Source organism: Salmo salar, chromosome 03 (genome assembly GCF_965601325.2).
Source record: "Salmo salar chromosome 03, fSalSal1, whole genome shotgun sequence".
Classification (NCBI taxonomy): Eukaryota; Metazoa; Chordata; class Actinopteri; order Salmoniformes; family Salmonidae; genus Salmo; species Salmo salar.
The window spans coordinates 19529140-19544238 of NC_138293.1; the positions used below are offsets into that span (position 1 = coordinate 19529140).

At 38.2% G+C, this 15099-nt stretch overlaps 1 protein-coding gene across 3 annotated transcripts in view; it reads left to right on the forward strand.

Moving 5' to 3' along the window:
• LOC106599578 (thymocyte selection-associated high mobility group box protein TOX) overlaps window positions 1–15099 on the forward strand; it is an 81246-nt gene that overhangs the window by 43161 nt on the left and 22986 nt on the right. For 2 of the 3 annotated variants that reach the window (XM_014190867.1, XM_014190869.1), the window contains exons 3-4: window positions 5804–5911; window positions 13341–13589. In XM_014190867.1, the coding sequence (XP_014046342.1) occupies window positions 5804–5911; window positions 13341–13589 (357 nt within the window). The remainder of the gene's footprint in view (window positions 1–5803; window positions 5912–13340; window positions 13590–15099) is intronic. The other variant, XM_014190870.1, reaches the window with a different exon arrangement.

Genomic DNA, 15099 nt, shown 5'->3' on the forward strand with positions numbered 1-15099 from the left:
TTTGTTTTTAGTCCCATCATTCAGCTCCACTCAACCCCTCCCATCTATCTCTGAACACCATCCAGTTTATTTGCCATATATTTTTCAACAGTGCTGTGATGTTTCACAAAAGTTCTGAACCTTTATATTCTCATAGATTCTACATATTGTAAATTAAAGATAACATTTTTGCTAATAGTATTATTATATTATTTATCGATTGACAATTACTTTTTAAATCACCCAGCACTGCTCCAGGCAAATGTTGCAATTTTTCAGCCATTCATGATCCTGCGACAAAAAACAAGCTACACGTGGACAGTACCAAAATAAATTATCTAATGATTCTGTCTCTGCTGGGATGGTTGTATCCCCCATATATAACAATCTATTGGTTGCAAGAATTTTTTATAAAAATGTTAATTGGAAAACCCTTGGTTAATTGGAATCCAGCTTTGTTTTGTGTACCAGTTCATAAACCATGTGCCATGGAATCGGTACATCGAAAATCTCTCGAAAATCTCTTCTAACTATTTTGCAATCTATATGGCACAGCTGTCAATGTTTTGGTCCTTAAATGAAACTGGTATACTTTTTTATTTATCACAATGTTCTTTAGCCAATTTTGGTCTTTAATGCAGGGCCGACAGTCAAGTTCCTTACTTTCTCCCGGTTCCACTTGCCTCTTCCATTTTTTTGCGGTAATGCTGCAATTAGTTGGTTGTAATTTTGAGTAGGGTAGACATTTCCATATATTTCTGTCAGCTGCATGTGTGACATAACTCCACCAGTCCTATGTATGATATCATTTACAAAGATTATATATTTTTTAAACCTTTTTTCCCAAAAATATAGTTTTTTTTAATCAATTAGTATATTTGAGTTTAACCATAATATTTGTTGTAATATTTGTTATTGTCTTTTCTGGTGGATTAAACTGAAATTGCAACCAACTTTCTATGGCTTGTTTTAAAAATAGCTATGTTTGATTTCATTTTCAAATAACCAAAAGTGAGAGGTTGTAATCTGAATAAAGGGGAAAAGGCTATTTTTGAACATTCGGTGAGACATTCTTACTAATCTGCTTGAGAACCAGTCCGGATTCAAGTGTAACTTTTGTATGACGGAAGCCTTTAATCTAATGGTCTAATGCTTTAATATTTAATAATTTATGATCTCCGAATTCATATTCATTATATGAATAGGCCCATTTAATTTTGTCTGGCTTGCCGTTCCAAATTTAAATTGAATATTTTTTGCTTATATAATAAAAAAAAAAACATGTTGCTAGGTGTAGGCAAGGACATAAGCAAATAGGTAAACTGGGATATGACTAAAGAGTTAATCAGGGTGATTTTTTTCCCACAAATAGACTGGTATTTTCCTTTCCACGGTAGCAAGATCTTATCTATTTTTGCCAACTTTCTATTAAAATGTATTGTATTGAGATAATTTCTTTATTTCGGGATATGAATACCGAGTATGTCCACTTCACCATCAGACCATTTTATTGGTAAACTACACGGTAATGTAAAAGTTGTATTTTTTTGTGATCCAATACGTAATCTAGTATCTAGAACCTTGATATAATTGTTTGATCTGATTTTAATAGCTAACATTTTGATGGTCATAATAAATAGATATGCCGATAGTGGACAACCTTGTTTTACTCCTCTTGACAGTTTAATACTTTCTGAGAAGTAGCCATTATTTACTATTTTACACCTAGGGTTACTATACATAACTTTTTACTCATTGTAAAAGAGATTCTCCAAAATGGAAATATTCCATGCATTTATATATAAATTCCAGTTGTACTTTATCAAAAGCCTTTTCAAAGTCAGCTATGAATACCAGGCCTGATTTCCCAGATTTTTCATAGTGTTCTATTGTTTCCAGTACCTTTCTTAAATTATCTCCAATGTATCATCCATGTAAAAAAAAACCTGTCTGATTAGTATGAATAATATCCCACAATACCTTTTTAATTCTATGCGCTATGCACTTTGCTAGAATTTTTGCATCACAACACTGAAGTTTAAGGGGATTCCAATGTTTTAAATAAACTAGATCTTTATATTTACCACTTGGGTCCTGTTTCAGTAATAATGAACACAGACCACCTTGTTGAGTATCTGATAATCTACCATTTTTATAGCAGTGGTTAAAACATGTTTATAAAGCTCCCCTGAGCACATAAAAAAGGTGTAGTATACCTCAACTGGTATGCCATCCAGCCCAGGAGTTTTCCTAGACTTACGGGCTTTAATTGCACCAATAAGTTCCTCCTCTGTAATTTGGCCTTCACATGAGCCTTTCTGTACAGCTGTTAATTTTACATTATTAATAGGGGGAAAATCCTTACAATTGACTTCGGTTAGTGGAGATGGAGGAGACTGAAATGAAAACGTATGCTTAAAGTACTTTGCTTCCTCTTTCAAAATATAGTTTGGTGAATCATGGGTTACTCCGTCATTTGTAACAAGTTTCAGTAAATTCTTTTTGGTAGCATTTCTATGTTGAAGATTAAAAAATTCCCCATATTCCATCCAGTTCACTTTATTTTTTATAATATATTACACTTGAGTGACTGGCAGACCACCCTAGTCCACTTATATCCTAGGACCCATTCTTTATAAAGAGCACACAGTGCCACCCACAGAACAGAAGCAGATTAACTGACCAAAGCATTTCCAACGCCCTCACCTCCATTGTAATGTATACAGTTATTTAAAAATATATATCTTTATTTATTTCCACAATTAACTAATAATATGTGTAATAATGTTGCAGTTCATACAAAGGATTGACATTACAAAAATTACATTTTTGGCAAACAATTATTGTGATTCAACCTGTATTGTCCCTAACATCCTTACCCCATATCAACAGATGTGGGATACACACACACACACACACACCACACACACACACACACACACACACACACACACACACACACACACACACACACACACACACACACACACACACACACACACACACTCCCCACCTTTCCCCCACAAACAACCACAAGCTCAGATGTTCAACAACTGTTCCATCCCTGAGCCCAACTCAAGAGAAGACTTTTGTAGCTGTTTGAGAAGGCATGCAAAATTGAGCAAGATTGGTTAATCAAATCTCCCCGATGTCAAATCCTAGCTGATGGCGCTCAGATATTATTTCATGTTGCTTTAATTTCACCTTTATTGTGTTTTAGTTCAAACACAGTGTTCCTGTCTGTTGGAAATGGGTAATTAACTTACTTTATTAATTAACTAAAGGCTTTGTGTTAATTAGCCGTAGCTTCCCTCCCTTCCCTTAGTCTAGGGGCTGTAGGGCGATGGAGCTAACGAATTGGAGACTGTGGTTTCACAAATAGCTCTTAATAGGATACTGTACCCAGGCATTTTCAAGGGATGATTGTGCAGTCTAATAACAAGTTGCGCTATACTATATCACTCAATATGAATGTTATTCAAGAACATTATACCAATAATTTATTTACAACAATGACAAATTGTTCCATTAAAGCTCAACTTCTTCAATCCCATATTTACTGTCTGCAAAAGGGGCAATCTCAATGAAAGGACTGGTAATTTAGCTAATAGGCATCATATGTAGCAACACATATTCTATTGCTTACATTGCAGTTAACCCTTTTTAACTCTGTTTCATTTCTTGTCATTACGAAGTAGAAGTGTCATGAATTAGTTATACAAGTGAAAATTACTGTCACGTCCTGACCATAGTAAGATGTTATTTTCTATGGTAGAGTAGGTCAGGGCATGACAGTTTTTTTTCTATGTTTTCTATATCTATGTTTAGTTCTAGTTTTCTATTTCTATGTTGTTGTTTTTTGGGGGGGATCTCCAATTAGAGGCAGCTGGTCCTCATACTTAAGTAGGGTTTTTGTTCCACCTGTGTTTGTGGGTAGTTGTATTCTGTTTAGTCTATGTACCTGACAGAACTGTGAGCTGATCGTTTTCGCTTTTGTTATTTTCTTTAGTGTTCTGTGTTAAAATAAAAAGTCATTATAAAAATAAAAAACGGAGTTTCCTCTAATGAGCACTCAACATGCTGTGCTTTGGTCTCCTTGCTACGACAGTCGTTACAATTACATTTATCCCAAAAAAATCCAAATTTCGGTCAGGTTCCTAAAATATTGGGCTGGGGAACGATTGTTTTTGGTTTCTGTTCTGACTCATATTAATGTCTGAAAGTATCGTTTCAGAGCAATTCACACCCTTTGCACGCATATATGAAACTGTCTTCACCTTCGCTATAGTCAGAAACACATTTACTGAGGTGTGCACAGCATGCCTGGTACTTTTTTTCTTTTTTTTCTAATGTTTTTCATAGTCATGTAATCAGAGTAATATGCTGAAGTCAATCACCACAATATCTTACAAAACTATCTCAGTCAATGTGAATAATTCATGAAAATGAATGATGGATGTATACATCAGTTATGACCCACCATTGCTATGCCATTCTACATCAGCAATTTGCATAATTTCTATCAATTTTGATTAGACATCATTTAATCTACTGCATGCCACTCACACAGTCTCCCATATCCATGACAACAGTTATTTTATTTACTGAAAATATTGATACTGGTTTACTTAGACTCCTTTAATTAGGACTGTGGTAAAACTTAGAGGAAACCCCGCTTCATTCAGTCTTCTGAAAACCTAATTCTATAATAGTTTTATTTTTCAGCGGGACAATTACACAAACTTTAATGCTAAAAACACCCCAGAATGGCTTTCCAAGAGGTGTTGAGTGTTTCTTTAGTTGTCCAGAGGTGTTGAGTGTTTCTGTAGTTGTCCAGATGTGTTGAGTGTTCCTGAGTGGTTTAGTCGCAGTCCTGACTTAAATTTGCTTGACAATCAGAGACAATGTTTGAATATTGCTATCCATCTATGATTCCCAACCAAATTTACTGAGTTTGAGCAATTTTGACAAAAACAATGGATATATGTTGCCCTAAGAGTTGTGCAAAGTTGGTAGAATCTTATTTAAAATAATTCACAGCTGTAATGGCTGCCAAAGGTGCTTCACCCATGTATTTACCTCTGGGGTGTGAAGACATACAGATGTAGGATCTTAATTTGATCACCCTTTTGGTGGAGAACTTTCCTGCAAAGCAAATGTAAAATGTTTAGTGGATTTGAGGTTTAAAAAGGCTTCTGAAGTTTGTAATTTCCACTTTGAAATTTCAGACCTGATTTTCCCTTTAAAAAATGTATCAACCCCTACAAAAATGGCCATGAATTATAATCCACACAGTAATTCACATTCCCTGTTGTATGTCTTTTTTATGGGGTGCATGTCATAAAAACTCAATTCAAAAGTTTGTTTTATTAAATTAGGAATTTCAAATGTCATGGTATATCCTTGTGTGTAGCAATGTCATCTAGATAATGTAATTTGATTTTAAAAGCCTTTTCATTGTTAAAATAGGCCTATAATTGTATTTTTATTTAAGACTCTCGCAAGTGATCGTAAGTCGCTCTGGATAAGAGCATTGCTAAATGACTAAAATGTGAAAATGATCAAATAGTAATGTCCATTCAGATACTTGAATATTCGATTAACCGTGCCCTGTATGGTTAGATAAAGCAACCTGATTGTCCAGAGAACATGTTTATCATTGTTCTCTAGAAGCTAACCTAAGGTTAGTTTTACGTTCCCGCCCAGATGGTTAATGGCCTCGTTTGAGGATGCTGAGTTGATCCAAGATCTGTGCCTAAGGGTTCTTCCTTCCATCTTTCTATGACCTTGTGGTGACCCTTTAACTTTCTGTTCCCTCTGGTAGTTCCGTGTGCCTCCCAACCCCCACCAGACGCATCTCAGCGCCAAACAGACTGGACCACTGTGGAAACGAGATGGCCCCGCTCACTCCGATGGACCCCGGCTACCCTGGGTGAATACACAACAACAAATTCACCACCAGTGGGTTTCAGGGCTCAGACACAAGGCAGGCACTTGTCAGTTGATGAAAGTTCAAATCCTCACTCGTATAACAAGAAAGACTACACACTTCGATCTAATCTCTCCAAGGTGTGTTTTATGACAACATTTCGACCCAGGCCTGCATCATACTGCAAATCAAAAGCCCTTATTACTTTACTTTGGCATATTGATGATGAAGTTTAAGAATTATTCATTATGAAAGATACTGTATTTCACACACACACACACACACACACACACACACACACACACACACACACACACACACACACACACACACACACACACACACACACACACACACACACACACACACACACATACACATACCTCATCCACACCTTTGGGATCAGGTAATTCGTTTTATTGGCAGCAACAGTTCTGTTCACCTTGAACATCTCGGCAGCAGACAGGGTTAAGCAACAGCACAGCGCTGCTCTCAAACAGGCGAGGCAGAAAAACAACACAGAATAGAGTATAAAGCCCTAACATCTATCCGAGTCTAAAATCAAAGGTGTTATAGAGTTATGACTTAAACACATTTCAATGTCGAATCCAAAATGTTTGAAACCCTGTCCCAGAACTAGGTACAGTATGTTTGATTCTGCATGTCCCCTTCATTGGTTCAGTAGCTGTTAGGTGGATTTCTTCTTATTGTGAAACCTGAACTAGTCTCACATCTTCTAGGTCTGTGCTCGGTAGTATTTGGTGAGAGTATTAAAGAAGGAGAAATAGAGAGGCAGAAAGAAGTTGTTTCATTATTAATTGTGTTGGCAACATTGCAGCTCGCAGATTGTCATGCCAATAAATCATATTTCAATGTGAATTGAAAGGGAGGGGGACTGTTTCATATGGAAGCTTTTTATGCTGTTGAGGCTAAATTATCTCATTTTGTTAAAACAATAAATATTGAGTCTATTTAATTTGTATTTATTTGTTGTTTTTTAGTCCATGTTGATTATTTTACTCAGGCTTATCTTAGACAAATCCAAAATAGATATTTTCATTCGTTTTTTTGTATTTATCTCAACTTTTATCTCAAACAATGAAACAGTTGATCCCTGATAAAAAAGAGAGTACCTTTCCAGATTGGGCCAATGGTTTATGGGTAGGTCAAGTGCTGGGTGGAACATTTTTAGGCAAAATAAAACAAGAATTATTCATCATAAAAACTGCATGTGTAGGCGGTGTGGGGGCCTTAACTTGGTTGGAGGGAATTCCCCATCTCCCACCCCTCTACCACACACTACATCTTACAGCATTATTAATGATGTGTTGACTAGATATGAGTGAAATGAAAGGAGAGAAATATCTCAATATGATCAAATTATTTTGAAGATGGCTGGTCTGCACTGCACCCATCTGTTGTTACACATTTTCAAATAGAAAAACCATTTCATGATTTGATGTTGGTTGAAGTTGACTTATAAGTCATTAGTCTGTTTTTTCAACTAAGGTGAAGGCTCTGCAACTGTTGCTAATCATTGTCATTCTAGAGACTAATGTTAGGAGAACATTTCCATTTGAATGGTGCATTTGTAATAAGAATACAATATATTTGAATGGGGTTAATCAAAATAGGCCCACTAGCAGGCATTTGCATAGTTCTGAGCAGAAAGGGACTTACCATTGTTCTCAACTGAAAGGGACAATGGGCGATTGAAGAGAATGACAGAAAGAAGAACATTTCATTTATTCAGGACAAGGCTTGGTATAAGAAAATATGCTCACGTGGCAATGGGCTTTTTGTTTCTAAAGGACAAATGAATGACAGCATGAAAAACAACTACTTAGTAATAACACCTTCAGATAATGTTAGTTTAAAACGTTTTTTTACTTTAGGGTGCTAATTATCACAAGTAGGGTTGCAAAGGGTCAGAAACTTTCTGGTAAATTTCCAGAATGTTTCCGGATATTTTCCATGTGAAGTTAAGCCCAGGAATTCTGGGAATTTTGCTTAAATTCATCAAAAAACTTAGCTTATAACAGTGAACCTTTTTTGTGGGATACATGTAAGGCAATTGTAGGTCTTGTGGCATATTTTGGTTAAACTATCCCCAATTCAATGGAATAGCAACCCTCTGCATGCACAGTGCATTCTTCCATCACATGTGCAGCTGATTCTCAAGATCTTGCACACTAATGAGATGCTATTGAGCCCAAACTACTACACTGTCTGAGCCAAGGACTACATGCTTTCTGGTAAGTTTTGATTACAGTACTGGGTGGGGTGAATTTATTTTATATGACTGTTACGGATACAGGTATCCTGTGTGTGTATCCTGTGTGTGTATTTCTTTTCTCTCCTTCTCCCCTCACAGGTGGCAATCATCAGTCACCAATCAGTTGCTAATCAGAAGACACCTGCTCCTTTTCCATTACCCTATCACAGCCCCTTTCCCTTGGTTTAAAAACCCAGTCAGAAGCTCAATCTCTCTGTCATTCAATATCTCTGTGTCGCCATCTCTCTCTCTCTCCATCTCTCTCTTTTTGGATTTTTCTCCTACATGTCACATTTGTCCGGTACCTGTGAGTATTGTTTTGTTAACGTGTTGACTGTTTGTTTGATGGTGGGAAAAGGGGGTACCAAGACAAGTCTCCCATGGGCATACAATACCCGTATGAGTACTTTGTCTAAGTACACTAGTTAGAACTGGGCGGACCACCCACTGTATTTTATTGGCTAGTGAGCTAGCCGTTGTTCAAGCAGGTAGTCTAGCTTAGGGGTGTTTATGGATACTTATTTATTTCCTTGGGTCCAGCTCAGCCCCTTTTCCCGCCCCCCTTTACCGTGTGTTTAAAAATAAACCCTAAGAGTTTGACGGTAGATTTAAGTTGTCTGTGGTTTTTGTTCTCACTGTTCCTTTTCACTATTATAATTTGCATAAGTTATGTTACGGGTCTCGTTTCCATCCCCCCTAGACTGCAGGGCCAAAGGGATTCGTAACAATGACATACATTATTTTTTGTTAACTAGTAAATAGTAGCCTACAGCGAAGTATTTTTAAATCATTTATAACTTCTTAACAGTTTCTGCTAGTTAGTTTTTGCTACCATGTGGGTTTTAGCTTGCTTGAGCCTGCTAACTGAGGAGTGTTAATTCACCTGTTTCCGTACATGTTTCATTTCAAAACATTTATCTTACATAGGAGTTGTTTAATCTAACTGCTTAACTATTTATCTGTACATGGAATTGTATATATATTTTTTTTTACAATTATTTTTCTCAATCTTTACAGGAAAACACCACGGGCACTATCTAATGTGTGGAGACATTTCACTGCAGTTAATGTTATATGTGAATCATGTGAAGAATGCAACAAAGATGCAGAATCATCTGGCCAAGTGCATAAAGTTCCCTCAGCTCTCACAACAAGCAACCTCTGACAAAAGTCCCTCTACTTCTATTTGAGGTGAAAATTATTAATCAGACACCTTATCGATAGCAACAGCTCATGGTCCTCCTGGAATCAGAAGGTTTTTTGGCTCAATGGAGGAACGTAGTCAGAGAAATGCTGATGAATGTCTTGCAACTGGTTCACCTCTGCTGCTCACAGGCAATGTGTATTGGAAGAGATTTCTGAATGTTCTTCACTCAGCATACACCCCTCCAAACAGACATGCTTTATCTACTCATTTGCTGGATGCAGAGTTCAACAGAGTTCAAATGAAGGTCAAGCAAATCATAGAGAAAGCAGACTGTATTGCAATCATCTCTGATGGGTGGTCGAATGTTCGTGGGCAAGGAATAATTAACTACATCATCTCCACCACAAAACCAGTATTCTACAAGAGCACAGACACAAGGGACAACAGACACACCGGTCTCTACATTGCAGATGAGCTGAAGGCAGTCATCAATGACCTTGGACCACAAAAGGTATTTGCACTGGTGACAGACAATGCTGTGAACACGAAGGCTGCTTGGTCTAAAGTGGAGGAGTCCTACCCTCCAATCAAACCCATTGGCTGTGCTGCTCATGTATTGAATCTGCTCCCCAAGGACATCATGGCACTGAAAACAATGAATACACTCTACAAGAGAGCCAAGGAAATGGTTAGGTATGTGAAGGGTCATTAAGTTATAGCAGCAATCTACCTCACCAAGTAATGTGAGAAGAATAAGAGCACCACATTGAAGCTGCCCAGCAACACCCATTTGGGTGGTGTTATAATTTTTGTCTCCTGGAGGGGAAGGAGTCTCCAAGAAATGGCCATATCACAGTCTGCCGATATGGACAGCCCCATCAAGAGGATCCTCATGGATGATGTATTTTGGGAGAGAGTGGTAAAGCAGCTTGAAACTCCTGAAACCTATAGCAGTAGCCATTGCACGGATTGAGGGAGACAATGCCATCCTGTCTGATGTTCAGACTCTGCTTGCAGATGTAAGAGAAGAAATCCGTACTGCCCTGCCCACTTCACTGTTGCTCCAAGCAGAGGAAACTGCAGTTCTGAAATACATCAAAAAGCGTGAAGATTTCTGCCTGAAGCCCATACACGTTACAGCGTACTTGTTGGACCCCAAGTATGCTGGCAAGAGCATCCTGTCTGGTGCAGAGATCAACAGGGCCTATGGTGTCATCACTACCGTGTCTCACCACCTTGGCCTGGATGAGGGCAAGGTTCTTGGCAGTCTGGCGAAGTACACTTCCAAGCAAGGGCTTTGGGATGGAGATGCAATATGGCAGTCGTGCCAACATATCTCATCAGCCACCTGGTGGAAGAGACTTTGTGGATCTGAGGCTCTTTCCCCTGTTGCCTCCATCATCCTCCAAATCCCACCAACATCAGCCGCCTCAGAGCGCAACTGGTCCTTGTTTGGGAACACGCACGCAACAGGCTGACCAATACAAGGGTTCAAAAATTGGCTTTTTGATCCTGACAACGCGCCATCCTCAACAAGGTTGGAAAGTGACAGTGAAGATGAGGCCTCAGAGTCTGATGTTAAAGAGGTGGACATTGATGAGGTCCAGGGAGAAGACATGGAAGCCTGAGAGGATGACAACCAAAGCTTTAGTTTCTAGACTCATCATTTTACAGATGTATGTTGAAAACGTTTTTGGGAGATGTGATGGATCATTGGGGATCATTCAATATTCCCTTTATTTTGTTGTTCAGTGTAATCATCCCATGTGAAGATTCATTTAATTAAAGTTACATTCATAACTAAATATTTTTTTTTTATTTCTATTGGAAGGATTTAAGTTTGCAATTATGTCTACTTATGATATGTCACACCCTGATCTGTTTCACCTGTCCTCCTCCAGCTGTCACCCATCTTCCCAATTATCCCCTGTGTATTTATACCTGTGTTCTCTGTCTGTTTGTTGCCAGTTCGTCTTGTTTGTTCAAGCTTGCCAGCATTTTCCTGTCAGCTCCTAGCTCCTACAGAGTTTAAAAACAACTACATCAGAATTCTGCACAGGAAGTTAGTTATGTAGCTGTCTTGTTTGTTATGTAATTCTCAATGTTTAATGTCCATACTTTGAAACGCCTTTGACACGACATTGACTTGGCCTTTTATGTCCCAATGTAAGGTCTGTCTGTAGGCCTATGTATAGAGAAATGATAAGCAAAACAAAATCATTTGTCAAATTTGAAGCAATATCAATATCATCAAGTAACGCCCAGGCAACAACCATTATGATAATCTTTTTTTTTTATGACAGCAAAATCATTTTGCGTTCCTGAAAACCTTACTGCATGAATTGTGCCAACATATTTCCTACCAACCAACCAACTTCGACATCTGTGAGAGGAAACACAATCAAATATGCAAATGAATGCAAAATGTTGGCTTTTAGCAGAGAGAGAGCGAGAGAGAGAGAGAGAGAAGCTGAAGGAAGCTCATTAAAACGATTATTACCGTCTTTTAAAAGAACAGTTGGGCTGGTATTTCAGTAGAGATGGGTTTTGGAACTGATTCTCTGCCTAATTGCCTGGAGTTGGCTGTCTGTCAGCTCCATTTTGTTTTCAGCAAATAAAAGCTATAAATTAGTGGTAATGAAAATCTTGGAGGGAATCAACGAGGAGGTAGTAGAGACAGAACGGAACTCCTGAGCCCTCTGATGAAACTAGGAAAAAGACACTTCTGGGGTAGAGAGAAAAATAAAACATTTTAAGTTGTATCAGAAGTGTGATTTGTTGTGCTGTTGTCTTTTGGAAAGCTTCACCGAGTAAAACTAAATTGTGTGGGTCTAATTGATCAAGAGCAATTTGATGTGTTGAATAGTTCTTTCTCTCTTTATGGAAATGGTTCCTATTTCAGAGCTGTATAGATCAGAGGAGGTTGGTGGGAGAAGCTATAGGAGGACAGGCTCATTGTAAAGACAGGAATGGCATCAATGGAACGATATCAAACACATCATACATATGGAAACCACATGTTTTACTCCGTTCCATCTACTCCATTCCAGTCATTACAATGAACCCATCCTCCTATAGCTCCTCCCACTAGACTCCACTGGTACAGATGTAGACCTTAACACACATTTCCTGTTGATTCGAGGTGAGTGCAGTTTTTTGCAGTGTTTACAGAATCAATTATGGTTTGCTTCAGATTTTTACTGCCTTTCATTTACTTGTCTGCTATACATTTTTCGAGCTAAAAAGGGGCCCAAAGAGATTGAGAGGGAGACAGATCATCCTGCACAGCCAAGTGGAACTGACTGTGAAGACGCATAAAATAAGCCTTTTAATTAGACGTTAATGAGGGACTTTTTTACATACATTTACATACCCTCAAACCCCCTTTTATTTAGCCTGAATCATTCAAAAACATGCCTAATGCATTTACACACATTTGTTTACATGTGAAATTAACTTATATGTTTCCTATGTGTAGTTGATCATGTATGCATGAATTAAGTCAAGTAATTGTGATTGCATTAACGATAATGATTAATCCTCATTGTTGGTATTGTTGATCATAAGAATCGTTCAAGGCAGTGTACATCATTAATCCTAATTGCCTTCTAATAATATAACTAATTTAGGAGGTATTTACAGAAGTCCCACTGCAGTCTTAATAAAGACTCACGGAACTATAGTAATCTATTAATGACTACTATAATTATCTGATGCCATCTGCATGTTCTGCATCGCAGTGCTGTAGTTAAGCTGTAGTATAATACTGTAATAATAATGAATTGGATTGATTTTCAGACGCTCAAAGAGCTTTACATTGTACAGGGAAAACTCACCTTATCCACTACTACCAATGTGTAGCATCCACCTCTACTGTGCTCTTAGGCCTAATGTGTTTGAGTGCTCAGTTTGGTTGGACTTGCATCCACTAAAACATTTATCCTAAATTATAATATTGTTATATTATTATTTCTCTAACATATTCTGTTTCTCCCGCTCCTCTTCTTTAGCAGTCCTACCCAGTGCCCAGTTTGGGGGATGAAGACTTCAATATTCCCCCCATCACACCTCCCACCATCCCAGAACACATGCTGCACCCCCACCTACCAGAGTCGGAGTCTGGCTCCTACCACCCGCTGGCCCCCTCTCACTCCCAGAGTGGCCTGCACCCCTTCCACCTGCAGGGAATGGACATGATGGGCCAGGATGGAGGGCTGTTGAGCCAAAATGGCAGCCTGATGTCCAGCACCCTGTCTGTGGTGAGTCTAGCCTGATGCCACTAGCAAGCAGTGTGCCATTTTCTGCTCTGGAGGGCAGCTGTGGGTGCAGGCATATGTTCCATCCCAGCAACAACACACCTGATCCAAGTAATGGAGGGCTTGACGAGCGGTCGGTTGGTTCAATCAGGTGTGTTGGTGCTGGGATAGAACAAAAGCCTGGACACCCCATTGGATCTCTTCTGTACTAATGGATGATCCATTCGTTTTTAGATGGTTGATGAGGAGTTTTCCCCTGATATTTATTCACTAGAAATTGAAAACAATCTGGTGGGGTGACATTCAGAAGAAATACACTCAATGCAAGTCTTGACTTTTCAAAAAGTGAAGAAACGAAACTTTAACTTTTAGATTTGTCTTTCCTTGCAGAAACCTCACAATGTGAAAGGTGACATGACTAACCGTGGTTACCTACTCTGCATAGGTATTGGAGATAATCTCCCATTCTTGTCAAAGTGAAACTTCTCACCTCTGCTCTCAGCCATTATTCGTTCTGCCTTTGGCCATGTTCACCATATTGAATATAATGTGTCATCAGCACTTCCACCACTGAGGAGCTACGTGGTTTCACCGTGTGCGGTCTACATGGTCTTTCTGATTTTCCCTAGTGCATATTTATTTCCATGAATCAGACCTGTTTAGCGACCGGGTCCTACTAGCCAGGGATATTGAACCTCATAGCCCCACTCTTAAACCATATAACCCAATTTCCCTTTTCAATGTGGGACTTAATGATTTCCAAGGCTGGACATATCAGCTTATTTTCCACTTTAGGCCAAACATCTTGGCTACGACCATATTATGTTTCACATTCACTAAGTAACTAAAACATCTTGGCTACGACCATATTATGTTTCACATTCACTAAGTAACTAAAACATCTTGGCTACGACCATATTATGTTTCACATTCACTAAGTAACTAAAACATCTTGGCTACGACCATATTATGTTTCACATTCACTAAGTAACTAAAACATCTTGGCTACGACCATATTATGTTTCACATTCACTAAGTAACTAAAACATCTTGGCTACGACCATATTATGTTTCACATTCACTAAGTAACTAAAACATCTTGGCTACGACCATATTATGTTTCACATTCACTAAGTAACTAAAACATCTTGGCTACGACCATATTATGTTTCACATTCACTAAGTAACTAAAACATCTTGGCTACGACCATATTATGTTTCACATTCACTAAGTAACTAAAACATCTTGGCTACGACCATATTATGTTTCACATTCACTAAGTAACTAAAACATCTTGGCTACGACCATATTATGTTTCACATTCACTAAGTAACTAAAACATCTTGGCTACGACCATATTATGTTTCACATTCACTAAGTAACTAAAACATCTTGGCTACGACCATATTATGTTTCACATTCACTAAGTAACTAAAACATCTTGGCTACGACCATATTATGTTTCACATTCACTAAGTAACTAAAACATCTTGGCTACGACCATATTATGTT